The 20,538-nt window shown below is 38.5% G+C and overlaps 1 protein-coding gene across 1 annotated transcript in view; it reads left to right on the forward strand.

Moving 5' to 3' along the window:
• The window catches only part of GALNT14 (polypeptide N-acetylgalactosaminyltransferase 14), a 3,768,866-nt gene that overhangs the window by 1,774,862 nt on the left and 1,973,466 nt on the right, over positions 1-20,538 (forward strand). The window contains exon 4 of the mRNA XM_044058899.1: positions 7,704-7,771. Within this exon, the coding sequence (XP_043914834.1) occupies positions 7,704-7,771 (68 nt within the window). The remainder of the gene's footprint in view (positions 1-7,703; positions 7,772-20,538) is intronic.

Raw genomic sequence — 20,538 nt, forward strand, 5'->3', positions numbered from 1 at the left:
TGCATACTGCAGACAAAGAGGAGTTCAAATATATCCATACCTGGACGACTGCCTTATTCAAGCAGAAAGCAAGGACATTCTTTTAAAGCATCTGGCATTTGTCAAACACCTTCTAAGTTGCCTAGGGTACACAGTAAACGAAAAGAAATCAAAACTAGTGCCCTCACAAAACATAATATTCCTGGGTGCCAGCTTGAATACAATGGCCCATATGGCTTATCTCACGCCAGACAAGCAACAACAGCTGACTCAATACTTCAAAATAATGGCAACAAAGACCCAACTCCCTGCAAGAAAAATTCTGCAGGCCTTGGGATTCATGGCATCTTGCATACTACTAATACCATTTGCAAAACTGCATATGAGGAAATTACAATGGTACCTAAAAAGCGTATGGACTCAGCACAGCCATAGCTTAGAAACAATGATACCACTCATTCCCTGCCTTCAACAGGAGTTTCTATGGTGGGCACAGGCATGTCACCTCAACAAGGGCCAGCCTTTCACCTTACCCACAGCCAGGCAAACTTTAACAACAGATGCATCGGACTATGCCTGGGGAGCACACATGGCAGGACAGTGCATTCAGGGCAAATGGACTACAGATCAAAGGCATCTGCATATCAATCAAAAAGAAATGCTAGCAGTACAGAATGCCCTAACAGCCTTCAAGGACCTCTTACACCCAGGACAACTAATAATAAAGATGGACAATACCACAGTAATGTGGTACATAAACAAGCAAGGGGGCACACATTCCTATCCCCTATGCAGGCAAGCAATGACCTTGTGGAACACAGCACTGTCTTACAAAGTTCAACTACAAGCACAATTCCTGCCAGGAAAGAAAAACACATTGGCAGATGACCTAAGCAGAAACATCATGGATCCCCACGAGTGGAAACTAGATCCACAAGTATTTGCAATGATAACTCAAAAATGGGGGTGCCCAGACATAGATCTGTTTGCCAACCCCCAAAACTACCAACTTCAAAAATTTTGCACAAGGATATTCCACCCACAATCTTGGAAAGTGGACGCCCTCTCATTCAGTTGGAAAACATTTACAGTGTATGCCTTTCCTCCGCTGCCTCTTCTAGCAAAGGTATTGCTGAAAGTCAGATTAGAGAGGCCACAAATGATACTCATTGCACCAGACACAAATTCCTCATCTGCTCACCCAGCAAGACAATCAGATTCTACCCAGCCAGCTCAAGACTTTAAACCTGTCTGCATGGCAGATTACCTAAACAACCAGCCAACACCTCTTTCCAAAGCTGTTATGGATGTCATTCTGGAGGCCAGGAGGCCTAGCACCAGGAAAACCTATTCAGACAAATGGAAAGGATTTTGTGCCTGGAACCAGGCTAAAGGCCAAAATCCCCTTAATCCAAACATTCCTCAGATTCTACAATATTTAACTGAGATGTTGCACAAAGGACTTTCCTTTTCATCTATTAAGATCCATGCCTCAGCAATTTCAGCCCATTACAACACGTATCCTCCTTTATTTTCACATCCACTCCTAAGACAGTACCTCAGAGGGGCTAAGAACATAAGACTGCCCAGGAGAGCACCAACACCTACTTGGGATCTCAACTTTGTTCTGGAAAAGCTTACTCTGCCGCCCTTTGAACCAGCTTTTTCAGCAGATTTAAAATTTCTTTCATGGAAAACTGCCCTGCTGCTAGCAATAACTTCAGCTAGAAGAGTCTCAGAGCTACAGGCACTAATGGCAGTGGAGCCTTTCCTCATTTTTCATCGACAGAGTCTCTCTACGAACTAACCCTTCCTTTATGCCAAAGGTGGTATCCAGTGTGGCCCTAAACCAAACCATTCATTTGCCCACCTTTTTCCCAAATCCCCAGAACAAAGGAGAAAGACTCCTGCACTCTTTGGACATTCACAGGCAATTACGTTACTACTTGGCTAAAACTAAGGGTTTCAGAAAATCTGACCAGCTCTTTGTAACCTATGCTGCAGGATCACAAGGAAAAGCTATCTCAAAACAGACCATTTCAAAATGGATAGCACATTGCATACGTTTCTGCTACATGCATCATGGGAAACCGGTACCTGCTAACATTAGGTCCCACTCCACCAGGGCTACAGCTACATCAGCAGCCTTTCTCAGGGGAGTGCCAACCAAGGATATTCTCGAAGCTGCAACTTGGAGTTCAGTGCACACCTTCACCAAACACTATCACTTGCCTCTATATTCTAAGACTAGAGCTGGTTTTGCCACTGCAGTTTTGCAGGGCCTACTAGCTTCTTCTAATCCTGTTTAACTCCACCACCCATCCTTAGCTTTGGGATTCAACCCAAGTTTGATGACTGCAGCAGGGTAACACGATGAACATAGTACAGTTTTGTACCTACCATAAATGTAGATGTTCAAGTGTTCACCCTGCTGCAGTCCAGGTTACCCTCCCTCCATCCCCTCTGAACTACCTAGACTTATCTATGCATTTCTATCCTATACAACCTCTGTGGTGTATTTGCTTGTGACTGAAGGTATTGTTTTATTTTTATATGTATATTTTTATATAGCAATATGTATTGCCTACCTATTGGGGGCACCTGACATCTGGGGCAAGAAAAACTGAAGAAAATGGCGTCAGATGCCTCTTATATACCCCTGGCACACTGACGTCAGGGAAGAAGCGACAACAACCGACACCGGACCAAGACTTTGGAACTCTGGCCGACTGCGGGACCGCCTGACGGCAGGATAACCCAAGTGTGATGACTGGAGCAGGGTGAACACTCGAACATCTACATTTATGGTAGGTACAAAACTGTACTTTATTCTGTAAGGTCGCAATGTTTAGAAAAAGAAAACTGGAATCATGTACATGTCAGTTTGTACAACCATGAAGCGTAATCCCTGCCCATCAAACATCATGTGGCACACAGTATCACTTCAAATCACACAACATTTACTAAAAGTTAATACTGACACACAGGAAGATTTATTTTTGCAAATATAAACAAACAAAAGAAAAAAAATGCACAAATACTTCTGAAATACTGCAGAAGGAATGCATAAAACATCTGTAATACACCCAGGGCTTGCCACCTATATCTCTAATGGACAGAGGCAGCCTGTAAATTTTGTCCTATCTTACATACATTCCTTAAAATAACATCTAAGGCACATAAACTTACAGGATACCATTGGGATACTTGTCTAGACTTATAATGGTCACAGTGATCGTTAACCTAGCATATACCTGTGTACCTGTGAAGAAGTTATTCCTTCCTAAAATTTAGGTGTAATTCTTCAAAAAGGTGGCAAAAGCAAGGCACACAAGTACCAACAGTTGTAAGTTAAGATAAAAACTGATGATTTCATTTTTTGTTGTGTCTTTCGGCTTTTCCCGGTTAGGGGTCGCCACAGTGGAACTCCGGTCCGCTAATGATTGACAGTAGATTTTTTATGTACCGAGTTGCCAGCTCCAATGCACAACCTTCAATGAAGGCATGCCCATTCACACATGTCTCCGCACAGAAGACGCTTTAGCTGAGAATCGAACAGGACAATGTCTTACTATGAGGCGACAATGCTACCGCAGCACCACCACGACTTTTATCCCCCATGTAAATGAAATGTGAATGTATTCATAACATTTGGATAACAAAGCATTTTTGGTAAAACCAAACTTGCCAGTAGTAACAGTACCAGGCTTAATGTCCCTACTTGTAAACAGGGTTTGGTTAGGATGATGTCATACGCCAGTGAGAGTTGTTCTAAACCTGTGAACTGCAGCCCTACTTATACTTTCTTCATTCTGATATTTCTAATGATGGCAGTACCTGTGAAGGTACAAGGCTGTACTTCAAGTTGGTCTGACAAGGAGACAAAGGTTATGCTCTACCTACTTGGGGATTCTTAATTGGAAAAGACTGAATCCTGTGTAAGAATTTCAGACTGGAAAAAAATATATATTTGTCAGGAGTTGGGTGAGCACCAGTTAAAACATACAGGGATCCCCTTTTCTGACCCCAGTAGAGACACAGGTATTATGACCTACAGAAATGTAGGCCTGACCAACTGGCTGAGTAGATCTGTTGACAGCGAGAAGGCCAGGGATACTGAGTATTTTTTTTTAAATCATATCAACATAGGTTACAGCGGTAGCATTGTTACCTCACAGCAAGAGGTTCTCCCATTCGATTCTTGGCTTGGCTTGGGAGTGCCTTCTGTGTGGAGTCTGCATGTCCTCCCTGCGGTTGGGTAGCGTTTGAAAGACATGCGTGCATAAATGGGCGTGTCTTTGTTGAAGGTTGGGCGTCGAGCTGGCACCTCGGCATTTCGTAAAAAATCTACTGCCAATCATTAGCAGACCAGAGTGCCGCTGTGGCAACCCCTTACCGGGAAAAGCCGAAAGACAAACAACAACAACAACATCAACATAGGTTTAAAAAATAAACAGTAAAAATGTTGCATAAATGAAGCTATATGCAAGAAGTGTATGTGTAACTATATGTTTTACTATCATTTACTTGTGGTGAACTCAGTCGAATGGTCGTATCAAAGACTCACGTCCATGAAAACATCCATTGTTGAAAGCCAGTATTGTCGAAAGTCATATCAAATGCGATCTAGAGATGAGCATTAACATGGGTCGAGATAGGGGAGAAATGTGTACTTCCGTAATTTCAGGGTTCGACACTGTAAATATTCAAGGTTCGAGTTTCGCGTAAAGTTGATTCAACAAAGTCTGCCATGAGTACATGATAATAAACCTATATATATATGTATGATTCTGATGCATAGCAATGCATAAATATTTTTGTACACAGAAATGCATCTGTATACAAATATGAAATGTCTTTATGTGAGGACATACTTTTATGTGTTAATACAAATATATATGTATGAGTAAATAAATATACATAAATATGCATTTATGTCTGTAAAATATTAAATCTGCATGAGTATACTTACACTTATTTTTTCATGTATACACATATGTATTTATACACAAAGAAAAAGCATATTTATATTGCCACATAATTTCATATACAGTAGGTCTTAGCTTAGTAATTAGTCAAACTACATGCAATTTTTGTAAAGAAAAGATTTTGTTTGTGTAGGCTACAAAATATCTGCTAGTATGATGACTGTATAAGACAGTTGTTTCTTCCACAATATTAGCATCAAGTACAAGATGGCTAACCTCAGTCAGTTACCACACCCTAGACAGAGTGGAGGTGAGGGAGAGGCTGGCGATGAGAGATGACCAGCTGTATTACTTCGGTGTGTATTTCTTCACAATCCTCATATATACTTACACTTATTAATCAGAAAATTATCAAATCACACTTTGTTGTGAAGTATATTTTATGAACCTGTGTGTACCAGTAAATATGTTTTGTTTAACGAAGCTTGATCTGGAAGGAAATTAAAACTTCCCTTCAATTTGTTTTGAAAAAGTAAGGAGTCTGTGCCCTGACAAAAACATAGTAGCTCACCTCAAATGGTCACCAAACACAACACAAAGTAGCATGTTAACGACACTCATCTAGTCAGTTGATGGTGCATGCTGTAGCTGGTGGGCACAGTAAAGTGCAGCAATGAGTAATATGTCATAGTACAGTGCAACGCAGCACATTATATTATATAACATAATGTAGTGCATAATGTGCTGTGCTGTAGTGTATCATAGTACAGTGCAACGCAGCACATTATATTATATAACATAATGTAGTGCATAATGTGCTGTGCTGTAGTGTATCATAGTACAGTGCAACGCAGCACATTATGATATATTATATAACATAATGTAGTGCATAATGTGCTGTGCTGTAGTGTATCATAGTACAGTGCAACGCAGCACATTATGATATATTATATAACATAATGTAGTGCATAATGTGCTGTGCTGTAGTGTATCATAGTACAGTGCAACGCAGCACATTATGATATATTATATAACATAATGTAGTGCATAATGTGCTGTGCTGTAGTGTATCATAGTACAGTGCAACGCAGCACATTATGATATATTACATAACATAATGTAGTGCATAATGTGCTGTGCTGTAGTGTATCATAGTACAGTGTAACGCAGCACATTATGATATATTACATAACATAATGTAGTGCATAATGTGCTGTGCTGTAGTGTATCATAGTACAGTGCAACGCAGCACATTATGATATATTACATAACATAATGTAGTGCATAATGTGCTGTGCTGTAGTGTATCATAGTACAGTGCAACGCAGCACATTATGATATATTACATAACATAATGTAGTGCATAATGTGCTGTGCTGTAGTGTATCATAGTACAGTGCAACGCAGCACATTATGATATATTATATAACATAATGTAGTGCATAATGTGCTGTGCTGTAGTGTATCATAGTACAGTACAGCAAAGCATATTATGCACAGCCTAGCACAGCTGTGTATAACAAGGTTTAACACAACGCACTTAGATGGAGATTCGGGCTTGGTTGACACAAAAGGAAGCAGCACAGTTCAGAAATATAGTAGGTTTATGATCAAAACAGTATAGTAAGTAATGACCCTGTAGCTAGAAGAAAAGGTTATTCCAAGAGACATAGATGGCAGAATTCCTGATCCCTTGATTTGGGGCAATGAGTAAATGCACCTGCAAGTACCAGGGAATAGTGCACTGTTGTCTGTGGCACAACCGTTCCCTGGTATTAGAGGCTTGGTTCAAAGTCTTGTCTTCTAAAAGCATCTGAAATTAAATCACATAAGTTTAGGCACTCAACCAAAAGAAACACACAGTGGTATCTCATATTCCATCAAATAAACCATAAACCAATGCGGTTTTGTCTTCTTCCACCAAGGGACAGATAAATATGCAGTTTTGCCTTCTTCCACTAAGGGACAGTGATATAAACACCAGAAAGAGTGCATTTCCCTATTTCCACTAGCGACTTCCACAGTCAAACAGGAGCACAGATGAGCAACACCAGGTAGCTCAACGTCAACGACACGCAGAACGCACAGCGCATTTGAAATTAAAGCAGGTGAGAGTAGGCACTCAGCCTACAGCAAAGCACATGGACATCCAGATTCAGTAAATAAATATACAAAACAATGCAGTTTGCCCTTTCTCCGGCATTAGCAAATGAGTACACAGTAACAGTACATTGACAGAAACACCAGATGTGATGCATGCAGTGTTAATGTCATCGTGGCAGACTTAAAGCCACAATAAGAAGAATGATGCAATTTGTCTGGTATACTTTAACAAGGGTTTAATACTGAATTATACATTCAAATGTAGCTTGTAGAGACTTATTTTGTAAGATGTAAGAATCTTATGAAACATACATTGTAGCAGAAGTAGCGTGATTGTTACAACCTGGCAATGGTCTTTCCAAGCTATTAAAGTCATTCTTTTCTTCTGCTTATGACAGCAACAGAATATTTTACCAGTATATTATAATTTACACTCCAATTTCACTGTGATATTTGACTTATTTCTGTAATTCTGCCAAAAACAATGTGGTCTCGTTAGCATGTTTTATTCCTCAGATTACCTGATTTGTTATGTAAGAGTTTATGCTGTTACAGCAAAGCAGCACTGGGTTATCTGCTTTTTTCCTTCCTTCTACTAGAATGTTCTATATAGCAGAAGTTCTAAATAACAACTGTTTTTTGTTTTGTTTTTATCTGAGTGTGGATTTAGACATGTTTTTTCTTTGTCTTTAGTGTGCTAAATCGAAGCCCTTTGCACCTTATTCATGAAATTATACTGATTGATGACTTCAGCAATGACCGTAAGTTTTTTTTCCCTTTCTCTCTCTCTTTTTTTGTGGTATGCATGTCACTGCAACACTTTTCTTATAAATTAACTCTTACATATTTTTAGGAGTTTTCCAAGTTTCATTTCAACCGGTCTTCTTAACTGGTTATTTAATATAACACTTCTTCCTACCAAATGGCATAACCTGCTATTAAAAATGTAATTTAAGAAGGGTAAACAGATGTATTTTTGTCAAGGCTCTGTAACAGCTAGCAGGTTTAGGTTTTTTAAGATGAGGGACATTTCCAGCTGAGACCATTTATTATTATTTTTCTATTGAACTACGACTTGTGATATAGGCAAACTTATATTTACATAAAAGTAATCAAACCATATTAACAAGATCACATTTAAAACATTGTACATCACATATATTTTTGTATATCCTATAATCTAAGCAATGTTACACGAATTATTCATTTCTTGTCTTGTCTTAAACCTTATTCCTCCTCCAGGACATTTTTTGCATGTATTGTTTCTACAGTTTCAATTTTTTCCTATGTAATTTACTCCCACCTTTTTTCTAAAGATCATACTACATTTTCTAAAGATGATACTTCCTCTTCTTTTATCTCTGTTACAATATTTACTACTTCAAGTATAATTGGTTTAGATTTTGATTTCCATTTTCTAGTAATTGCTTTTTTAACAACCATCAGAATTAAACTTAACAAGGTCTTACTATATCTGGCAGTTCAGATCCTGTATCCCACAAAAAAAAAAAAAAATCCTTAGTTGCACTCATTTGCTCACCCACTATTCCCGATGGAGTACTCTATAGTACATTTTTAAAGTCTGCCAACTCATACACTCAAAAACATATGTTCCCAGTTATCTCTTTCTTCCTCAAACACCTCCAACATTTACCATCTACCTGAGGAAAAATTCTTTGAAGTCTGCTTGGGGTATAACAATACCTATGCAAACACTTCCAGGAAAAAGTCCTAAATCTTTTAGACTTTGTTGAATATTTGAGAGCCATACATATGTCTTCTTATTGTTTCTTTATGAATTGCAGATCTAATCTCTCTTGCAATCTTTCCTGACCTATTCTGATTGATTGCTATAGTTATTGTGCAGTATTTTACATGATCTACTAATTATCCCCTTTTTAATAGCAGCATCTGTTCTAGATTCAGTTAAAAACTAAACCTGTGCAGGTCTTTAATTTAGGATTCCCTATCCCTTTCTCTTTGTCTATACTCTGATATCAATCTGTGATAGGGAAGGCAATCATTAGCCTGCTATCCAAATGTCTTCTTGGCCTCTTCCCATTCTATTACCTTTTCTTCTCTAATTATTTGTTCCCAGTACCTTGGATGCTTTGCCACCTTCTTATAATAAATTCCACCCCTCTTGTGTCTATTTTCTGTACCCCTAATTGCAGTCATGCCTATTTTCTGTACCCCTAATTGCAGTCATGCCTATCAACAGAATCTCCTTTCTCAATTTCCGGGTTGGCTTGGTTCTAAGTATACTTTCTGTTACTTTATGAATATAATATTCAATATGACTGTTGTTGTTCTCCTTAAGGATCTGCATCCAAAATCCCATGTTGTTGTATCTTTCGGCTTTTCCCGGTTAGGGGTCACCACAGCGGAACTCAGGTCCACTAATGATTGGCAGTAGATTTTTACGTACTGAGTTGCCATCTCTGACGCACAACCTTCACCGAAGGTACGCCCATTCACGCATGTCTCCACACAGAAGACGCTTTAGCTGAGAATCGAACAAGACAACATCTTACTGTGAGGCATCCTTTCCTTATTTCTTGAATTACCCCCGTGTTTCATACGTTCATAGGTGTGTACTAGGCTAAGGGCCATGGAGCCTTTACAAGGCTAGCCCATAGGATTACCCTGGCATCGTGCCATTCGACCTTAGTTCCCAGTGCCTCGTTCGAGTAGAGCCACTGGAGTGATCCCAGGGGTAAATTTTCTATTTCCCATCCACTCATCAAGATTTCTCTTTAAGAGGGCCAGTGAGGTACTCTGTTTGACATGTATGGGAAGTCTATTCCATAGCATGGGCAGTCTCTGGGTTATTAACCTGGCCCTTCAGCTTGTTCTGTTGATTGTGGTAATGAGGTTGAGGTCTCTGGAGCGTGTGGTGCTGAGGGATTGGGATTTCTTTAGATGTATCATTTCTAACAGAACTGGGTCAGACATGGCTTTGTAAATAAAGCAGAGATCGCCTCTAAGTAGGTGATATGAGACAGAGAATAGTTGGAGCTTTTGGAGTCTGTCCATATAGGACAAGTGCTTAAGGCCTAGGATCGTCTTTGTGAGGTACTTTTGCGGCGTCTCCAGTTGTTGCAGGTGTCTAGTGAGGTACATGCCAAATGGGGCATTGTATTCGATGATTGGTCTAATGAGGGAAGAGTAGAGGGAGACAATGACCTCTTTCTTCCTGGATGCAAAACCCTTAGTAATGAGATGTGCCACATAGAAAGACTTTCTGACCACAGTGACAATGTGGTGGTCAAAAGAGAGGTTGCTATCAACCTGTGTTCCCAGATCTCTTATAATGCCTTCTGTGTACAGTGGACTACCATCAATGTGGTAATTCTTGGGAACTGGGTCTTTCCCAAAGGGGATGATTACATATTTTTTGGCGTTGAGCTTAAGGCCGTGGTTCTGACACCAGTTGTTGGTCTCATTGAGGCCTTTCTGTAGGATGTCAACATTACTTGGGGAGTTAACAATAGCTCCCAACTTGTAATCATCTGCGAACTTTGTCAGCCAGAGTCCCTTCATGTTGGCCTGGAGTTAAGTAGATACCAAACAGGAGAGGACTCAGGACCGAACCCTATGAGACTCCACTCGTGACTGGTCGGCTGTCTGACTTGGAGTCAGCTTCTTTCACACTGTAGGTTCTATCTGTGAGCCAGTTTACAACCCACCTAGTGATATAGGGGTTGATGCCTAGCTTAGTGAGTTTTTCTATGATTCCTGAGTGGGTAATGGTATCAAAGGCTTTGACCAGGTCAAGGTAGGCTTTATGAACCACCTTGCCTTAATCCAGAGGTCTGGTGACTGACTCGAAGTCAACCCAGGTTGAGCAGGCATGATCTGCCCTTCACAAAACCAAACTGTGTGAGATCCAGAGTTTGGAGATTCCCAATTTTCTTGTTTATTAGGTCCATGATGATGCATTCCATAGCTTTGCATATCAGACCTGTCAGACTAATGTGGTGATAGTTCCCAGGGTCGGTAATCGCTCCTCCTTTGTGAGAGGGATGACTGTAACAGTGCGCCATTCGGTAGGGACAAAGCCTGAGTTGAGGCTGTGATTGAACAGGGCACATAGGTGAGGTGCCAGTTCACTCTGTAGTTCATGTAGAATACAGCCAGGGATATTTTCAGATTCCATAGAAGTTGTATTCTTGGCCTTGGACAGTACTGTTTTAACCTGTGCAGCAGTAATACTGGATGTCTGGCAATCTACTGGTATTGTGATTGGTCCTTTGGTGGGGGAGAGAGTGGTAATGTTGGCATGGAATCTGTCAGCCAGTATATTGGCAATATCTGTTGGCTCATTATAGGAGGTACCATTGTGCAGTAGCTCAGAGCAAATCTGGGTATTGCCGTGGAGATTCTTTACATAACTATAGAAGGCCTTGTGGTTGTCTTTACTATCTGCTGCAATTCTTTTTTCATAGCTAGCTTTAGAGGATTTGATGAGGGATCTCAACTTTTTGTTGAGGCTGATAAGGGAGTTTTTCCAGTCTTGGGACTTCACCTTATTCCGCATCAGTTTCCTCCTTCTGTTGTAGAGTTTGATTATGGCAGGAGACCACCAGATTGGCTTCCTTTTTTGGAGGAGAGCATCTTGGTTTTATTGGGTATGGCGAGATCCATTCATTTGCGTACGTGTTCGTACAGTGCATTGGTGTATGATTCTATGGTCATGCAACTATTTTTTATTTGCATGGGTGCCGTGAAGTTAGCCACCTCTGTTTTTAGGAGTGCAAAGTTAGCTTTGTAGAGGTTTTTCATCGTCATCCCTTTCCACTTTGAATTGGAGCCTTCTGCTTGTGTTATATATAAGAGCCTTAACCGTGTAGCTCTAAAATATGCCTTGAAATCAGTTAATGCTAAACCTCCTTGTTTTGTTGCAAAGCTCAACTTATCCCACTTGGCCTGTTCCCCAACCAAATAAAATCCTTCAACTCGTTATTAATTATACTCCACAACTTCTCCTCTGGTTGATGAATATATGCCTGATCTGTGTATAAAACTAGAGGGACTAAAAACATTCTTACTGCTTATATCTTGCTATCCATATCAATAGGCAAGAGCTTCCAGTTTCTCAGTTTTGTATTATCTTTTGTTTGTCTCTTCACATATATCCCTAGCTACCATAACTGAATCCATACTGTAAGTACCTCATTATGTCATGTCCCCATAAGTATGGGTGTTGCTGGACCACTTCATGTGTAGGTATATATTTTATAGCTATAGCCTTTGTTTTATCTTTATTAATTTTATACCCCCCCCCAAAAAAAAAACAGAACTGTCTCAATATTCCACAACACTGAGGTGCTCTTTTCTGGTTCCATCAGGTACAAAATAATATCATAATCCAGCTTTTCTTGAATGCCATTTATATCCTTGAATTTCTGAGTCCCTTATTTTCTTTGCCAATGGTTTTAAATATGACAAAGGGAAAAGAGGACAACCCTGCCTGGTTCCTCTGTCCAAACACAACTTATCAGAGAGGAACCCTCCCACTTTGATTTTTGCCTCTGATCTCTCATATATCATTCTAATTAACCATATTATTGTATCAGGAAATGAATGCCGCGGTGGTGCAGCGGTAGCGTTGTTGCCTTACAGCAAGAGGTTCTCCCGTTCGATTCTCGGTTGGAGTGCGTGGAGTGCCTTCTGTGTGGAGTCTGCATGTCCTCCCCATGGTTGGGTGGCATTTGAAAGACATGCGTAAATGGGCATGCCTTCGTTGAAGGTTGGATGTTGAGCTGGCACCTTGGCATTCGTGAAAATCTACTGCCAATGATTAGCAGACCGGAGTTCCGCTGTGGTGACCCCTAACCGGGAAAAGCAGAAAGACAAACAACAACATTGTATCAGGAAATGGAAATGCTTCCGTTGCCCTGCTCATAAAATCTCAGCTTACTCTGCCAAATGCTTTCTGTGCATCAAGACCCATCAATACCAGCAGTATTTTCCTACATTCTGCTCCCCTCTGGATCATCATTGTTTTATTAATGTTGTCAAATGTTTGCCTTCCCACCACAAAACAACACTGATCCATATCTATCAATTTTGGCATCACCTTTGCCATTTTTAGCCATTATGGATGCAAACACTTCATAGTCACTGTTTAAAATTGAAATGGTCTTTCTTTTTAAAATACTTTAAAAAAAAAACTTCCAGATCTTTATCACTTTCTTCCCTGTTAACATTTCCTCACTTCTTTGCTATATACAAATTTTCATAAAATTTCCTAAATATCTCTAATACCTCTACAGGATCTCTAGTTATTTCTCATGTTACAGCATCCTTAAAGATTGGCACCAACCTTTTGCACCGTTTGTTGGTTAATTTGTTGTGCCAGACGTTTTTTGTGCTCTGGAGTTATTATAAAAAAAGAGTTGCTTAACATCAGTCTTTCTAAACTCATGCATGTTATCCAGGCACTCCCTTACTTTCCCTTTAGCAGTCTGCAATTGTGCCCTCTCCTGTTCTATGAGACTCCCGGGTCTATGTTATATTGTTGACAGGTGAAAATGTTGACTCTGACTTGTTCAGCACCAAAATGTCGAAATACAAAATTAGCGAATGGCCAAATCACCAATTTCTTTCCAACAGAAAGAAACCGGTTGGCCAAACACCAAAGGCACACAAAAACAAATATATTTAAGTTGGGGGTTTCTCCCCCACACCCCCCAACATGGGGGGCTGTGCCCCCACCCACCCCCTAACTAAATATTTTAACTCTTGAGACCACATTACAGTCAGGAAAAGGGCAGGTGTAAGGGAACAGTCAACCGATTTCTTTCCAACGGAAAGAAATCTGTGATTTGGCCCTTTGCTAATTTTGTAGTTCGACATTTTGATGTTGAACAAGTCAGAGTCGACATTTTCACCTGTCGACAATATAATATAGACCTGAGACTCCCCTTATTCTTTAATACTTTAACCTTTGTCAGCCTCCCTAAATAATTCTTATTATTTCTTAGGCAAGTATCTTTTTTCTTTTATTTTTACCCTATTTTTAAGCTACACTTTCATTTTATCTCACTCAATAACTATAACCTCAGGAGTACTTTCTATTTTCCCTAATAACTCCTGGATAATCTCCACTACTACTTCTTAAATTCTTCTCCTGTTAACAGAAAAGTGGGGGAGCACCAGTGTCTCATCTTGACTTCATTACCCTGCATTTTTAGTAATTATTGATGCATGATCTGAAGTAGTTATTGGATATGTATCAAAGCTATCAATTAAATGGATATGCCTATGTGAAATATAACTTCTGTCAAGTCTATCCAAGTTATTGTACCTTGAGGAAAAATATGTACATTCTCTCCTTAGTTCCTACTGTGGAATTCAATCTTCCGCACTAAATATTTTCATAAATTTCTTCAGAAATCTATCCTTTTTTGTTTTACTTTTCCTTCTAGGCCCCTCCCCAATAAATCCTCAGTGTTACAAATCAAATTTCAGTCCCCACCTATAAATAATATTCCAGACTGAAAGCTAACTATTTCTCCCATTTTTTTTGCTCCAAAATAGCTATTTGGTTCCCTATTAGATGAACAAACACTTAAAATGTAGAGTATGACATGCTTGACAGCTTTTAAGTGAATGCTCATCTAAGTGAAACCTAAGAATGTTGAAACAAGGAGTTTCGAAAAGTTATAGTTGGCCAGCCATCAGGAAGCCAACAGCTGATGTCAGAACGTTCACCTTGTCTAGCCGTTCTTACAGTCCTCCACTGTGGTACAGTCTCGTTGTTCACCCTGTTTAATGTTATGACAGTCCTCCACTGTGGTGCAATCTCGGAGTTGGTGTATTTAAGTAGGGAGGGTGTTGAGGCACAGTCCCCATGTTGGGGGGTGTGGGGGGCGAAGCCTCCCACTTTATTTTGTTTGTTGATTTGTTTTTGTTTTTTTTGGGGGGGGGGTTAATGGTGTACAGTACATTTTAGCCGTCAGCCATTGGCTTCCTGACAACTGGCCAACTATAACTTTTCAAAACTTTTCGTTTCAACATTATGGGGTTTTGCTTAGATGAATTTTTGCTTAAAAGCTGTTGAGCATGTTGTACTTGACATTTTAAGTGTTCATTCATCTAATATAGACCCAGCTATTTTAGGTGGAATGTAAATACATGCCAGTGTAATCCACATCCCTTATCCCTTGCCAGTAACTCCTTACTATTACAAATCTTCCATTATTATCTTATTTTCCTGTCCTATCACTACTGGAATTCCACTAGCAATTAATATTAATACTTCTCTTTTCCTTTGTCCCTGATATTCCCTAGAATATCTGTCCTGAAATCCTTTTGTTATCAAATTCACATGCTCATTTCTTTCCAAATCTGTCTCCTGTAGCATTGTGATTTGCACTCTGCATTTTTTATATAATTAAGTTATTTTCTTTTCCTTTTTGGTCTATACATGTGAGACCATTTACATTCCAAGATAATGTGGAAGGTATTGCTGTTATGGAAAGACGTCCTTATTCCCACCTATTATATATGACAGTTATTTTAAATACCTGTTTTCAGCTTTTGTGATATATGCACACATTAATTTTTGTCAGGTTTATCCTTTATACAGTTTTTTCTTATCACCAAAATTGGAACCTATGCCAAATGTTATGACTTTTTGTGTTAATGAAAACTCTTTCTCAAAAAAAAAAAAAAACACCATCTGAACACCCCTATAACCTATTAACTTAATACTAACATATATTACTATGTACATATTCAAGTAATGAAGTTTAACCCTCCTTCTGATATCAGAAGAATGAGAAGCAGAGTTCCCTTCTGCTTGATGGCTCAATTTTGGAGGGCAAACTTTTGCATTTCCTCCCTAACTTGTTCATCAAAAATGACTTTGATCCTTCAGGAAAAAATAAGCTGAAAACAGCTATATACAGCAGCTTGAATCTCACACTTATTTCTCAACATTCTTTAATTACTGGAATAAATTTGTTTCTCTTCTACCTGGTGTACAGTGAATAATCAAAATACTTGGAACTATAGCTTGTTAATGATTGTAAAGTATATTTAGTTCCACTCTGTTATGAAAAGTGTATTTAGTTATGTAAATTATATTCACTTCTACTTTGTTATGTGAAATCTTGTTTTTCTTGTCTACATTTTAGTACTGTACTGTTTACTTGTACTCATAGTGGAGCTTTTCTCCCTGGGTCTCTACTGAAAATGGCATGTATACAGCTAGAATAGCCCGGTCAACAAATGTAAAAATAAAATAAAATAAATAAATAAAAATAAATAAAATAATAATTTTCCACAAACTCGTAATACTTTTCCCTTTTGCAGCAGATTTATCAGGATCAACTCTTTCTACTTGTAGGTGTGTATCTTTACTAATAAAGGTGTTGGCTGCTTCCTCATAGCCACATTTGGAGCATACACACAGTGTGCCCTTTCAGTGAAAAGTTCCTGCTCTGGAATATCAGTCTAGTTGCTTATTTGTCATTTATAGAATTAATATAGTCTGTTCCTTCTAATTTCTCTTGTACAGAAGAAAATCTCATGTTTTTTTCTATGTGTTCTGTCCTCTAATTATACCAGTTTTTAAACATCTCTTCTTGACCAGTCTCATACTGAGCCAGTCTTTATTTCATTTTGACCTCTGATTTTACAGTTTTTAACAGCTCATCTGGATATCTGCTTAAAGCTTCTTCCATTTTTGCCAGCCTTTTATTATATAAGTTGATGTACTCCTTTAGAGTTTCTTTTATTTTAATCATCTCTGAGCACGTTTGCCTTATTTTTTCTCTAGATTACTGGAAGCCATGTCTTGCACCAAAACTGGAGCCTGAAGTGCTTTTTGATAAAAAACTGCAGGATTCTTCCCGGTCAGTGTTTTCTTGTCAATTTTTTTCAAGTTGATTTTCTTTCAGGCCCTCAGTTTCTTCTTTGCAGGCATCCAGGCAGTGTACTTACTTGCCAAAAAAAAATAATTTTACTCACGCTGATAACATCTCTGGCCGCTGTTTCTCTGTTTCTGTTTGCACACTGGGAGAGCTGAAATTGTTGATCAGTGAGCAACCATGTTGGAAGTCCTCTGACACCATTTGTTACTGATACTGCTTCTATTCTCAAGACCAGTTTTAATTACTTGCATAGTTGAAGGGGGTGAGACTAGGGATGAGATCGAGTTAAATGTCATCATGCCTCAGAAGTTTTATCCTTAGGAGCAGGAAAGATGATGAAAGCCTTTTAATTATTGTAATGTTAGGAGTTCTGTGAAGATAAATGACATTATAACTAAGAGCTATAACTGGAAACACCAGTTTTCTGTTCTTTCTCAGAAAGGCCCCCACACATTGGAGATGACTGGAGGGTAAAAAACAGAGATGATTCAGAGCATGAACTTCAAAGGCCCTAGAGGGGAGGTTGGAAGAAACAACTGTAACTTGATTTGCTGGGCAGTATAGATTACTAGAAAATTACAGGGAGTAGACACATGTGAAGTGTGCTAAGTAAACTCCTACTGGGTGGGAGAAAATGAGCAGTAAAATTAACAAGAATGAATGCTGAATGAGTAAGAGACTGGAGAGGACTACAGTGAAAAAAGATGATTGGCAGGGACAGAGGAAAAGAAAAAGAGGACCAAGTGACACAAGCAGTTCTTAATTAAGTGTGATGGAGGAGGTAGCATGGTGGGTAAGGGGAAAAAACACTCAGATGTGATTTGCTCTCATAAGTTAAAAGTTAATTTTCAGCATTCCCCAAGTTGAATAGGTCAATGAGGATTAGTATTTTACCCTAGTTAATACATTTAAATACATAAATTAATTCATTAATTAATAATGAAAAACATTGTTATCATGTCACCTTGTTAACAGGTATAGTCCCCAAAATTAAATAATGGCAGTATGAGTGCCTACACCCTTGACACACACACCACACACACACACACACACACACACACACACACACACACACACACACACACACACACACACACACGTGACTTGTGCCAGAACCCCAATCACAAGGCCCCAATTGTATGTTGTTGTTGGGCAGGGCTGTGATTAGATGATGGGGAATCCTTAGTTAGGGATACTATACTGTCTATGAATTAAGAGTTGAATTCTAATTCAGTTTTGATTGGTGATTTATTGGGAGAGAAGTTATGGCTGAAGTTTTGGCCAGGGTGTAAGATTTCTTTAATGGCTGACTAGAATTATTTAGGGTTGTGTTTACTGCTGGTTTGAAAGTTGTTATAGTATAATTATTTGTCTTCATTTAATTGATTTTAGTACAATTGTGGAGCATTCTGAAGTTTTCAAAATATTGTGGTGTTTTATATTTTTGCTATTCCTTCTTATTTTTTTTTTCATCCTGCACTAACATTCTACTCTTTTTGGATAGCCAAATTGACTTTTTCTTTCTAGGATATGCTAGGCTATTTGGGATATTTAAGAAAGTTGTATTGAATCCATTTACAGCATCATCTAAGGGGAGGATAGTTAGGATGTTCCAGTTAATAGATGAAAGGGTAGTATTGAATATTTCTGGGTTAAACTTGGATAGGTTGTGAGTTGTTTTATAAACATGCTGTTTGAGTGGATATGTGATATGTGTAGTTGTATAGATTGGGAGATAGTTACTGAGAGAGTCTGATATTGTACCTGTGGTAGTGAATTTGCTAATGTCTTTATACTAAGATCTACTCTAATAAGGAATTTGCTGTCTTGCTATAATGTGTGGGGCTATTAATTAGTTGTGGGAAACTTTATACATTCATGCTAAATGGAGGGGAGTTAGAGGTTATGTCCAACCAATCGATACTGACATCACTTAGTAGTATTTTTTCATGTGTAATTGATATGGATAGGTAATGAAGGTTATCGTCAGTGTAGCTGTATTGTCACTAGGTGGGATGTAAAGGACAGTAATACATATTTGTTTAGATTTGTTTCTTTTCAGGAAAGTAAAAATAAGCTTTGCTGAATTTAATTTTGGTATTGGTTTGTTGTAGTGGGAAATGTTGTAGTTGTTGAGAAATATTAGAGCAATACCACCACCTTTCCTCTTTATATGGTCTTTATAGATGATATTATAACTGGGGGATATAAGGCTGGAGTTGTTTATGCTGAGTTTAGGCCATGCTTCAGTTATGGCTAGAATTTCAGGCTTATTCGGTAGTTTTATTTCTTACACTACTAAAATTGATGGCAGCAAATGTTAGATTACTGGGCTGGAGGGGTAGACCATTATCTTGATGTTGGTTGTGATAGGTGGGGCCAGGATTAGGGTGAATGTCTCCTTCTAGAAGGATTTTAGTATTTTTGTGTATTATTGATTATTTCCGGGGTAGAAGAATATCCTTCTAGAACATTCTATCTGTTTTAGCTAGTGATTAGGATCTAAAAGTGATATAAAGGCTGTTTAAAGCATTCATTGTCTAACTGGTGCTAGCAGTAGGTAAATATGTAAAAATGCTGTGGTGTCATGATGCTTTTATATACTTTTTCAGCTTTGTACCCAACCCCAGGAAAGGACTACATCTACTATTGTTCTGGGTAGAAAGTATTTTCTAGATTGAATAAGGCTTGGGTGTTGGCTGAGCATGACAACCTGATTAAAGCAGTAGAAGCATTATATGTCTCAGATCACACAGCTCAGAGTTTATGGATAATAACAAGGACAAGGGAGTAAACTGGACACTGGTGATTTATGGATTGCTATATTATTTATCATAAATTCAGATAGTGGTTACAAATACTGGTAGAAGATTGGTTGATTACTTCAGGATTGTGTGATTCTGTTGCTTAGGGTTGGTGGGGCACCACAAAAGAGGTTTACAGCTGTACCAAAACTCAATGGTCACAAGCGAGAATACATTTCTGTGCTTAGCAGGACTGGCTGTCTGTTTACAAGAGTAAATTAAACAGACTAGCCAAGAAATTAGCAATGAAATATCAAGATCTAAGAATGACGTAATATTGTATAAAATCAAAATGAATTTGCAAAAATAGCTTTGCAACAAAAATCTTTCAGAAATTCAACTGGAGGAGAGCAGTCTACAGACAAATCTAAGTAAGGCATTTAAAAGCAAATACGCTCATTCCAAAAATTAGTCTACGTCAGATGAGAACTGTGACCCAAGATCCAGAATAGATTTTAAATTTCTTTTTAAGCAATGTTATGCTGAGTTTACATAAAACAGAAAGCATACTAGTGGAGGGGTTCCAGTTAAGCTGTTCTAATAACACAAATAAGTAAGCTATTTCATTCCAACATTGCAGTACTTCAAAAGCTAAATATAGAGACAGAAAGCAGTCCCTTTTAAATGACCAAATCAATGATGTCACTTAAAAGAGAAAATAATAATTGATTAAAAACACTTAAGGCACACTGTAAAAAACAATTAAAAATTGTGAAAAAATAATTTGTTACTTAAAGAGTAATTAATGCTAGTATAATTTAATCCAAGATGATGAAAAACATTCAAAGTGATCTATCAACTTAGTTCACATCTTTCTAGCAAATAATTCATCCCGGTATT

The sequence above is a fragment of the Protopterus annectens genome, chromosome 1.part2 (genome assembly GCF_019279795.1).
Source record: "Protopterus annectens isolate FY-2018-M chromosome 1.part2, PAN1.0, whole genome shotgun sequence".
In the NCBI taxonomy this organism is placed as follows: Eukaryota; Metazoa; Chordata; order Ceratodontiformes; family Protopteridae; genus Protopterus; species Protopterus annectens.